General features: G+C 43.4%; 1 protein-coding gene across 2 annotated transcripts in view; it reads right to left on the bottom strand.

Annotated features, from left to right (window-relative positions):
• LOC125120029 (histone-arginine methyltransferase CARM1-like) overlaps positions 1–12,509 on the bottom strand; it is a 267,252-nt gene that overhangs the window by 21,489 nt on the left and 233,254 nt on the right. For both annotated transcript variants that reach the window (XM_047767702.1, XM_047767704.1), the window contains exon 8: positions 918–999. In XM_047767702.1, coding sequence (XP_047623658.1) covers positions 918–999 — 82 coding nt within the window. The remainder of the gene's footprint in view (positions 1–917; positions 1,000–12,509) is intronic.

Genomic DNA, 12,509 nt, shown 5'->3' with positions numbered 1-12,509 from the left:
TCCAAGAAGTTTCACAGGAACTTAATATACTCTCAGCTCCAGATGTGGCATGTGACCTTGGATTAGCCAATCAGAGCTTTACTTTCCCCTTGAAACCAGTAACTGGTTCACAGATGGACACACAATCTAAGGTAGGAAAATTGGGTTATGTCTAAACTAATCCTGGGGTTTTGGCCAAGTTATTGGGAAAAGGCAGGCTCTCTTGTGACAGAGTTGTAAGAATCTGAAGTTGGAGCCTCTGCTGCCATCTTGCTACCATAAGGAGAGAGCCTGTTCTAGCAACAGAGTAAAAGGAGATAAGAATAGAAAAACCAGATCCTTGTGACATTGTCTGAACCCGTGCCTTGGGTCCCTGAAGGCAGCTCTATCTCCAGCCTTTGCAGTATTTGAGGGCCAATAATTTTGTTTTGGTTTAACCCAGTTTGAGTTGGCTTTTCTTCCACTTAAAACCAAAAGAGTTTCAGACAATGAAAACTTAAAGTTGTCCAAGGTTATGCAGCTAGATGGGACCACACTTGAAACTCAAAATCTGTTTAACAGAAAAATTCCTGTTCTATTTATTATCCAAAGTTTCCCCTTCTATTATGCCCTGGGCTACTAGAATCAGTGGGAGGATGTGAATTATTCGGCAAGTATGAGGGTTGAGTATGTGCATGGGGTGAGTCAGGGCAGTTGGAGAATTAGAAGTTACGGATTGAAAGGAAAATCTCCTTGCTTTCAAGAGTATCATTCTCTGAGAATTTTCCTAGCTGGTCAGGAGATCAGAGCTGGAAAACGTGAAAACACAGTGCTCCAAGGAGCTCTTTCTTTCCTTCTGTGATAGCTTAGCATAGAGCCTGACAGCACTTTGTTTCCCAGGTGCATGAGTAAACGAATCAATCAAGAGATAAACCCATGGGAAGAAAGAACACACTTACTACTATTGGCTGTCTGAAGTATTCGTCCACCGCAGCACCCCGGAGACTGGACAGGTTGACCCCGTAGAAGCACTGCTGGTACCTAAAAGAGGTGGCATGGAGAATCACTCTGCATCTTGTCCTGTGTCCTCAAGTCCTGCAGACCTGTGATGAGCTGCGAGGCTGCCTCCCAGGTCCTCTAGGTTAGCCCTGAGCAAGTGTGAGAATGTGTGAAGGGCAATGGGGTTGAAAGGGCAGCCAAGGAAACTCTAGAGAATCTGCCCTTGAATTGGGGTGAGAAAAGGAAGCAGCTGAAGAAATTGCTTGTGGGGAGAGTACAACAAGGCTATTTGGGGGCAGGAAGGTCTTTGGGCTCCCATGCTTGACCTCACAGCACGAGGTGGCTGCTTGCTCCGTGACATGCCTTCCAGGTCCTGAAAGACAATTCCTTGGCCCTCTCATTACCTCAATCCAGAGTACAGCATGTGAGCCCAAAGCCTCTTGACACTCTTGTGATTTTATGATATCGACTTCCCTTTTCCGTTCTTCCATAGCCACTGGCCTGAACCTTGAGGGCATCTGCCTTGGTGGATGAAGTCACAAGTGAGTGAGGGCTGTGTCTAGGGGTGAACTGGAGCCGACTCAGTACAGTCCACTGTGCATCTTTCTTCCCAGTTCTGTGGTCAGTGACATCTGGACCACAGCAGCGGGCAAGTGCTACAAAAGGTCTCTCCCCTCAGTGAGCCACATAAGAAGCTTTTACCAGCTCACGGCTGGTACTTGGAGCACAGCAAGGTCTCCCTGCCAGCTTGGCTAATGGTCTTGGCTATTGAGAGAGGAGATATAGTGTGTGGATTAAGAGTGGCTTTATTCAAACTCTGCCACTGACCGCCTGTGTGCCTTGGACAAGTCACTTGAACTCTGTGCCTCGGTTTTTTCATCTTTATAATAGGAACAGTTATAAGCTCACTTTGTAGGGTTACAGTAAAAATTCAATGAATTAATACAAGCCAAGCACTTTAAATAGTGCTTGGGATCTATGTATAAGTGTTGTACTTATATATAACTATATATGTTATATATATATATATATATATATATGTACTATACATAAGTACTTTTACGTAAGTGTTGGCTATTGTTCTCTGAACTTCACCATCTTAGATAAGCACTGGGGACTATAGCAGTGGTTCCCAATGTGACTATGCCATGGGATTACTTGGAGAGCTTGGTAAAAATTCAAGTTGCCCGAGTTCCTGCTGTGGTGAAACAGGATCGGCAGTGTCTCTGCAGCGCCAGGAAGCAGATTTCATCCCTGGTGTAGCACAGTGGGTTAAAGGATCCCACGTTGCCTCAGCTGTGGTGTAGGTCACAACTATGGCTCTGATCTGATCTCTGGCCTGGGAACTCCATAGGCTCTCAGAGCGGCTAAAAAAGAAAAAAAATAAAATAAAAATAAACAAATAAAAATAAAAATGATAGATACATAAAAATGTCAAATTCCCAGGCCCGCCTCCAGAAAGGCTTGGGGACTTTATCACTAAAGATTGAAGGCTTTTATCTTGAGATTGAAAAGAGGCCATCCTGCGAAGGGTGTATGCATATGCTATATGGCCCTTGAGTCAGATGGGAATTCAGTTCATCAATTTCTCTCCTCCCCCAAACTCACGCCCACCAACCCTTGGCAAAGAGAGAGAGAGAAAAAAAAAAAACAGAATGTAAATAAAACTGTGGAGTATAGTTAGATTTTCAGCCAAAAAAAAAAGGCTCTGAATCAGGAGGCAGCACCTCAGATGCCCTCCCAGCAGGCGGGGAGGCAGGAAAACCTAATGGTGTTAAGACAACAGCCAGACACCAACTGCAAGTGAAGCCCCAGCCCCCAGAACCTCTGACAGATCCTGCAGGGCTGTACCATTTCTCACCTCTGAGCCCTTGCTTGCTTCCCCTTCTACTTGCAATGCTCCTTTCCCTCTTGTGCTCCATTCATTCCTACTCAATCTTTATGACTCAGCTCAAATATTTCCATTTGAAAATGTAAAACCTGGTATTACAGTTAAATATGCAAGTTTTACCCACTTAAAAGCAGAAGTTATTCTTTTCCATCAGTCTATATTTAGCACTTAGTACGGGGCCTCAAATGCTGTTAGTCCTAAAAATGTCTATGTGTCTATCTGTGTATTTCATGCATGAATGGAGGACTTGGTGTCCTAAAAGGTGCCAAGAAGAACAATAGAGAAATGGAAAAGCATTCACCCAAGTTTCTTTAGTTCCATCACTTGTTTCCTAAGCCTCTCCTTCCACCAAGGGCCAGAGCCAGGCTTCTAACAAATAAAGTCAAACTGCTGTGTATCACTTTATAAATACATATATTGAAGGGGGAAGGGCAATGCAGGGATAATGGCTTAAGAGGTACAAACTATTCTGTATAAAACAAGCTACCAGGACATACTATACAATACAGGGAATATAGCCAATATTTTATAATAACTATAAGTGGAGTATAACATTTAAAAATTGTGGATCACTACATTGTACATCTGTGACTCATACAATATGTACGTCAACTATACTTCAAAAAATGCACTAAAACATTATTATACAGCAAAAAAGAAAAAAGCTAAAGAGAAACAAGCAGTTGTAATATCTGATCCTAGACTGTACCTTGTACTAAGGGGAAAAAATGCTATGAATGGTAATATTAGGTCAACTTTTGATAAAATTGGAATATAGATAGTAATGAGAGAAAAGTATTGTACCAATGTTTTATTTACTGAAATTGATAACTATACTGAGATCATGTAAGGGAAGGTTCCTACTCTTAAGAAATATAAACTGAACCATTCAAGGCAAAATAAAAGTAAATACACATATTGAAAACAAGGCTCCTATAATCCTAAAAAATGTTTGGAAACCGAATACTGTACGTTCACAATCTTCTCAGTATTTAGAGAGAGAGTAGAAGTGTTCTTGGGGAGATACATTATTGTCCCAAAAGTTTTATTGGAGGGAAGGTAGGGAGAGAGAGGGAGGGAGGGGTGGGGAGGGTCAGACAGAAGCAGAGAATTTCCCAGAAAGTCCAGGAGAACTCAACCTTGTCTGTCCTTGAGAATCTGCTGGGAAGCTATTAAAAAGTGCTGATGCCTGAGGGTTCCCTCTGTGGTGCAGCAGGTTAAGGACTGGCATTGTCTTTGTGGCAATGTAGCTTTGATTTCTGGCCCAGTGTGGTGGGTTGAGGATCAGGCATTGCCATAGCTGTGGCGTAGGTTGCAGTTGTGGCTTGGGTTCAAGCCCTGGCCCCAGGAACTTCCATACGCAGTGGGTGTCCCCCACCCAAAAAAAAAGTGCTGATGTTTGGACTGCATCCCCTCACTAGTGATTTATGTGAGCTCAAGGTGTAGCCCTCGTGCTTGTTTGTTTTCAAAATGCTCAACAGTGATTCTAATGCATGACCAGGGTTGTATATACTACTAAGTTAGCTATTTTAGAATCCTGGCCAAGTAGGTGAAAGAAAAAAACTCAAAGGCAAAGACAGTCCTCCACCTGGCAGTAGCTGAGGCTGGGAAATGCTTTCTATGCTCCGCATACAACCTCAGCTCTGACAGAGGCCCAGGCTGTGCCATTCACTTTGTGTGTTCAGTGCCAATTAAAACCCAGCACACACACCATCAGTGTGGTGCTAATGGGCACCATTTCTGGGGCAGACGGAGAGCTGTCGGCAAAGAGCCCACTGCCTGGGTTTAAAAAACTTTCTGGCTGGACCACATTTCCAATTCTTAGAAATCTCAAATCTCTTTCTGAAATGCATCATAAAATAATTAAAGCAGATGGGAGCTGGCATCTCTCTGGGTCTCCTAAGACACATTGTCAGGGGATGGATGAGGAAATGAATCTGTTGACTTGGAAGCTGGAGATAATTTCCATTGTTTTCATCATATGTGGGTTTTATTTTCCAAATTAGTTTATGGCCTCTTTATGAGCGTGGAAGGTAAGTCTACATGTGTCTTTTTCCTCCTGACTTCAAATTTCAAGTGTACCCGCCCCTTCTCCACTATAATATATGCAACATCTGAAAAGTCCTGCAAATACAGTTTAGAAGGAAAACAATCCTAATAAGCCACACCTAAACACACCCAGAATACAGAGAAACAGGCCACCCATGTACCATCACATCAGCTTTTCCACAGGCTCCATGCAAAGCCAAGCTTGGAGACATATCCAGGAGAATCTTCCCTCTTGGGTTTCTTTTGTTCTTGTCTCTCCCCTAGTTCACCATGGTCCTTTGTCTTTCCTCCTCCTTCAGACTTCTCCTCCCCCAACCAGTGTCCTAGATCTGGCTTAGAAGGGTGCTGATACAGCCCCGGGTTCTCTTGCAGAAGTTAACAGAGGGGTATTTCCCTAAAACATGCACTTCTTTGTCTTATTAATAGACACACGCTCTCTGAGAGCATAACTCAAATGTTTGTCTTTAATAAAAATCTTGGCTGCTTCATTCTATTCTAACAAAAACAAATTTACTCATTCCCCATTAAAATTTTCCCTCTTTTAAAAAGACTAAAAAAAGAAAGAAAAGGAAGGAAAATAAGGGAGGAGGAAAAACTCCAATTCTGTTGTTTGACAATTAAGCAAATTTGGGGGTGTCTTAAATGGAATACTTTCTATCATAATTAACAACTGGTGACATGCCAACCTGAGGAGAAACATATATATAACCTGAAGAACTAGGAAACAAAAGGAGGATCCAAGATAGTGCCTAAGCCACACAGGATGCTGAGGATGCAGCACAAAAATGTGGTTGGAATAGCCTGCTGGGAGTGCCTGGTAGGAGAAGGATGCATGTCTAGGAACAAATTGCATCTTTATTTCATTTCTCACACATCCTCTTTGTATAGCAGGACTTGAAGCTTGGCTGTTTTTGATGATTTTCTGCATCAGGAGCCTGACAATGTACCACTGTATAAAGTAGTGTCTATAGAGATGCTCAGCTCATTATGTCTCTGGTTTTGCTGGCTTAAACCCCAGCAAAGTAATATGGCTTATATTTTACATATACTATATTTATACACCTTTTATATTTGTAAAAATAGGTTTTTTTTTAAGCATAAAGGAGAAAAAGAAATGGGTACACAGGCCTTAAAAGAAATCAAGCTTCAGACTGTGCCTCTTTTGTAAGAAGAAAGGGAAAGCCTGGGATTCTCTAAAGAAGCCCATAGAACATCCATAGGTACACCAGAATAAATCTAGACATTACTGGTTTCCATAAGAACTGGACCTATGGAAACATATCAGAAGAAAAAGTGGATCAGTCAAGACGACTATGGTGGACATATTTTGTTCATTCTACCCAGAAAATAGTTGCTCTTCTTCTAATAATGGCATCCTTACTCCCAGTTTTTGTGGATTGGATGGTTTTGACTCTGCCCTCAGCAATAAAGTTTGGCATGTGGCTCAGCCATAGCCAATCAGAGTGTCTTATCTCCCTGGCTCTGGTGATGGACCCAGGGTTAAGCATGTGACCCAAGAAGAGTCAAGTCTAAGACTTTTGTTCAAACTGTTGCAAAGGGAAGCAGACATGGAGCAATGAATCTATAAATCTGGATTTTCTGGAAACCACATTGCTGCCATTAGGGAAGACCCCTATCCAAGAATCAAGCTGAGCTGAGGGACAGAGGGAGACCTGGATCCAATGAGCATCTGTGCTCCGGAATCCATTTGTGCCTGAAAAGCTGAATGTACTCTTGGGCTTTTTCAGATACATTATTCAAAAATATTCTTTTTCCTAAGCCATTTTTTCATTCTTTTTTTCCCTTTCTTTCTTTTTTTGTCCAGTAAAACCATAAATAGGAATTTGCACCATGGCTCAGTGGGTTAAAAGCCTGACATGGGGTCTGTGAGGATGTGGGTTTGATCCCTGGTCTTGCTTAGCATGTTAAGGCTATGGCATTGCTGTAAGCTGCAGCACAGGTAATAGATACGGCTTGGATTTTACGTTGCTGCAGCATAGGCCTGCAGCTGTAGCTCCAATTTGACCCCCTAGCCCAGGAACTTCCATATGCTGCAAGTATGGCATAAAAAGAAAAAATAAAATAAATGTTTTAACTAAAAAGAAAGCAGTTAATAAGAGTCTGCCTGTATATGTGCTGTAGAAGTAACTCTGATGAACAGTTTTGCCTAATTCAGTAGAGTTTTAATTCTGTGAGTATGAAACTGAATTTGTTTAGCCTACAGTGTAGAGAACCAGGCCAGAAGATGAAGTGATGTCTGCTGAACTTGGTAATTCTGTCTGGAGGTGGACAGCTCTGATGGCACAGGATCCAGAAACTGAAATAGAGCATCCCTGCCTACATAGATCTGGATGTGTATGTGCCCAGCAGCAGAATATTGTGAAAGAGTTTTGATCTTGACATAGGTTACAAAAAAGATGAATATAAAAATTGAGGCTTATTTCATGAGCAAAGGCCAGATGAGTTCAAGAGCTGCAGACATAAAAGAGAAGCAGAGGAAATATCAAAAAGAAAAACTAGGGAGCTGAAATAAGTTCATAGTTCCAGGTATCACCGCAATATGAATGAAACAAGGACAATGGCATGTGAAAGTCCAGGCACGATTGTGTTGGTCATGGTAGTATTCTTGCAAAAGTTCTCTGCAGTACTTTGTGCATAGGCTTGGCCTGTGACAAAATTTTGGTTGTATCTCATGGTAACTGAAATGTCCTTATTTGGTCCACATGGTATTTCTGTGAATCAGTGACTACCAGGGCCAAATATATTTTGGGGAAAGACCAGAAGGCCTAACAGTCTAGCTAAGCCAAAAAAATCTTTAGTTGAAATTTCCATTTGGGGCAGAATTAGCCTAGGAACAAATCATCCAGTGGAATCTAGCAGCTTGTCCAATCCACTGACTCCATTTCCTTCAAAATAATGTTTCTCAGTAGAATCTAGCAGCTTGTCCACTCCACTGAATGCTTTCCTTCAAAATGGTGTTTCCCACAACATGGTGGTCAAGAAGGCTTTGAGTAGCAAGAGGAGAAAAGTGCAAGGAGGGAACCCTCACTGCCTGTGGCAGAATTCTGCTTACAACCATCTTCCCTTGTCCTTTGCAAACACAGACTTGTGATTTCTGGAGAAAACAACTGACTACATACAGTCCATCCAACCCTGACATCTACTATCAATGGGCTCAGCCACTGCCAGACATGATGAATGCATACCCTGCCCCCCCCCCCACAACAGTGTGAAAAGGAAGCTGGGAAATGTCTTTTGGTTCCTTAGGTGGTATGTCACCTTTTAAGGTTCACTCAGATCCTCCATCTAACCTGTCTCTGGAATCTTCAGCTACATGTTCTGTCTGCCTCCCCTCCAGCTATATCAAGCTGGGGGCTCATCTGGCCCTGGGTGAGTACAACCCAGCACTGTCTCCCCTCGGACCTGCACCGTGTGCTCTCCCTCCTCCTGTTCTGAGCATCCTTGCAGACTGTGTAATGTAAGGGGCCATGACCCCCACTTGGTGCCCATGTATGCACAACCCAGAAGTGCAGGCTGCTTGAGGTCAAAGGGTAAACAGTTTACCAGTGAGGAGATAAGAGCTGAGGGATAAATTCACTTCTCTCCCATCCTCTGTATAAACTGTCCTGAGAGTTAGTTCATTTGACCTCTGAAGATGGTCTTGAGAGATCAATCAGTCTCTTGGTGTTTGAGACCACATGGTGGTCAGCTCAGTAATGCACTTCTGCATGAGCTTTCCCTCCTTCCCCGCCTCACTCTGGTTTCTCCTCATTCCTGTCTCCCTGGGGTTGCATTTCGTTCTTTCTCCCTTCCTCTCTCTCTTTTTATCTCTATTTCTCTCTTTCTTTCTTTTCTTCCTTTTCTTCCTTTTCTTTCTTTTCTTTCTTTCTTTCACCATACCTGCAGCATATGGAATTTTCCAGGGTAGGAGTCAAATCAGAGCTACAACTGCTTGCCTACACTACAGCCACAGCAACACAGGATCCAAGTTGCATCTGTGACCTAAACTGCAGCTTATGGCAACACTGGATCCTTAAACTACTGAGCAAGGCCAGGGATCAAACCCAATTCCTCATGGATACTAGCTGGGTTTATTGCCGCTGAGCCATGATGGGAAGTCCAGTTGCATTTCTTAATAACGAAACTTATGAGCTTTGCCTGAGACCCTGATTCCTGAGGAACCCAAGCTAAGATAATCAATGTGGGTGTGGCCCTTGAATGTAGACCCTTAAGATAGAATTACTCACCAGTTTGATCACAAGAGAATCCTCATTGCTACTGGTAAGTGGGGAGTGAAAACCCTTGGTATCTAGTTTCATCACAATTACTAACAGTCTCACTGGTAGTTAATTAGGATGTAGTAAAGGTAGAAGGTGAAACATTGGGCCAAATGGGGACTGTGTGTCCTGAAGTTTTGAGGTGATGATAAATATAGGTGCTGAGGAGCCAGTCAGCCTCTGTTGATAATATTGGAAGTTTTGCAAAAAGAAAACTATGATCTCGGAGCCACCAACTCCCAACTTAAGACACACTGTGAGAGTTCCTGTGGTGGCTCAATGGTAACAAACCCGACTTATATCCATGAGGACGCAGGTTTGATCCCTGGCCTTGCTCACTGGGTTAAGGATCCAGTGTTGCTGTGAGCTGTGGTATAGGTCACAGATGCTGGTCGGATCTGGAATTGCTGTGTCTGTGTTGTAGGCCAGCAGTTACAGCTCTGATTCGACCCCTAGCCTTGGAACTTCTATGTGCCACAGGTGCAGCCCTAAAAGGCAAAAAAAAAACAAAAAAAACAAAAAAAACAAAAAACTCAAAACACACAAAAACCAAAAACCAAACAAACAAAAAACCACTGTGAAATCCAGAAGGTTTCCTTTGTAGAACTGAAGGGAATTCCTAACTTCTTTGTGCCCCAAGGCCTTCCTTCAGGGCTGAAAATCAGGTACAGAATTTGATAGTTAAAATCCACTTTGGAAACTGGAACTTACCCATCTCTCCACTCCAAACAAAACAGTAAAGCAGTAACAGTAGAAGAGCAGAGGGTATTGGGTGTGCAACCTTTACAGGTCTGGTATCTCGTAGCTGGGGCCCTGACAGGGAGGCAGTAGTAACCTGAGACCTGGGACTGTTACAGCAGAGTGGACAAGGCAGAGAAGCCTGAAAACCCCTCCCAGCTGCCCTCAATCCTTCAGGCCAGCAGAAACAGAATTCTCAGTTCCCCTTTGCCTGAAGACCATACAATGACTTCTCTTGAAACCTGGACTTTGCAAGATGATTTTTTTTTTTTGGTCATTTTTTAGGGCTGCACTTGGGGCATATGGAGCTTCCCAGGCTAGGGGTTGAATAGGAGCCGTAGCCACCAGCTTATGCCACAGCCACATCAATGCCAGATTTGAGCCATGTCTGCAACCTATACCACACCTCATGGCAATGCCGGATCCTTAACTCAGCAAGGCCAGGGATGGAACCTGCATCCTCATGGATATTAGTCAGATTCATTTCTTCTGAGCCACAATGGGAACTCCCCTGCAAGATAATTTTATTCCCCTCAGGATATGCTTCACTACTGCCCACTGCCAGTGGGCTTTCATTACTGTGAGGCTGCTCACTCCAGCTCAACCTGAGCAGTTAGTATGATTCCTATTCCAGGAGGAGATAAGGTACAGAATTAAAACACTGCAGGAGCTGGTTAATATCTCCTGCTAAGAACTAGGGAAATGGGTATGGGAGTGGATTTTAAGGACATCGGACTAGGAGGGACAGAAGATGTCAGGACTGGGTACGATTCATTGACAGGCATGCTTCCCCATTCCTAAGAGTCTGTTGGGATGTCACTTTGAAGCTTGGTCATCAGGATGGCCTTCAGTTAATGAGATGGAGATTCTAGAACTTCTGCAGCATACTATTGAGGAAGGGGTTCAAAGGCCCAGAGAGGTAGAAATGTTAGATGGATTTACTATGGAAAAACTAAGAATGTCCCATCCTACTGTTCTCAGGCAAAGTATAGGAAACTCTCCTTCCATAAAGTTTCCTGGGAACAAAACAGCGAGAGAGCAGAGGCATTTTTGAGATGCTTAGGTCTTCAGTACATCAAAGACGGGGATAAGTGAAGCTGCCTTTAAACTATGCTCCAAATGGGCACAGTTTGGCTGGAGTTTCAGAATGTCAGAAGAAAGCAAGCAGTAATTCACCATCATAGGCAAGAATCACACAATTACTGTGTTGGATGGTAGGACTCGAGTGACATTCAGGGTACTCTGACCCATAGGGACCAGTTGTTGAGTGTTAGCAGAGTGAAATGGATGCACAGTCACTAGAACAGTACTCAGTTCCCAGAACAAGAACAAAAAAAACTTGCTAGCTGGTGAACAGGCTGTCTGCTGTCACATGGAAAGATTAGGTCCCTCTTGCAATTTCCAGATCTGGTCTAGGTATCCAGAGACCACTAGCCCATGACTGAAGTGGAAACCCAGTCCCTGGAGGGAGGACCCTGCAAGGCAACCATGGGAACATATGGTAAACATTCCCCAATTCTTCTCCGGAGGGAACTGGGTTTCTGTGACAAAGCAACTATGTTGGAGGAAAGATTGTCTGAGGAATGTTAGGTAAGAACTGATATTGATAGGAGTTCCCATCATGTCTCAGCAGTAACAAACCCAACTAGCATCCATGAGGACGTGGGTTTGATCCCTAGCCTCACTTGGTGGTTAAGGATCTGGCATTGCCATGAGCTGTGGTGTAGGTTACAGATGCAGTTTAGATCCCAAGTTGCTGCGGCTGTGGTGTAGGCTGGCAGCTGAGAGCTTGACTCCTAGCCTGGGAGCTTCCATATGCCATGGGTGCAGCCCTAAAAGACACACACACACACACACAAAAAAAAAAACAAAAAAAAAGAAAGAGAGAGAGAACTGATATTGATTTTAGACTGTAGTTAGTACAAGCTCATGGAGGTAGCAAAGGAAATGTCTGACCACATCTACAGTGCAGGGTATCCAATGAGTTCAAACCCACACTGTGGTTATTGCCCCGGCCTCTGAATGTACACATGCGGTAGATGTATTCAGTCTCAGGTAGAAGTCTCACATTGGCCGGTGAAGAAAGGGCTGTTATGGTAGCAAAGTACCAGGAGAGGACCCATCTCTGGAACTGAAACTCCCCCACCCCCAGGTAGGCAACACTTATCTTTTTTTTTTTTCTTTTTCTCTTTAGGGCCGCACCCCTGGCATATGGATGTTCCCAGGCTAGGGGTTGAACAGCAATGCCAGATCTGAGCCATGTCTGCAAACTACACCACACCTCACGACAACACCAGATACTTAACTCACTGAGCAAGGCCAGGGATGGAACTTGCATCCTCATGGATGCTAGTCAGATTCGTTTCCGCTGAGCCATGATGGGAACTCCCAATACTGCTATCCTTAATTTATAAATAAGAAACTTGTGTTTGAGAGAGAATGACTTGGATTAGGTTTTATAGTTAGTAATTGACAGAACCAAGAATTAAACACAGTTGGATCCAGCTCCAGAGTCTGATTCATCCAGCTTTTAATTACTGTCTACTCACCTATGTTTTTATGCCCTGTAATTGTAATCAATGTAATAAGGTAAAGTT

Source organism: Phacochoerus africanus, chromosome 2 (assembly GCF_016906955.1).
Source record: "Phacochoerus africanus isolate WHEZ1 chromosome 2, ROS_Pafr_v1, whole genome shotgun sequence".
Classification (NCBI taxonomy): Eukaryota; Metazoa; Chordata; class Mammalia; order Artiodactyla; family Suidae; genus Phacochoerus; species Phacochoerus africanus.
The sequence above is the reverse complement of the archived record's forward strand: the minus strand, read 5'-3'. Positions and strand labels throughout refer to the sequence as shown.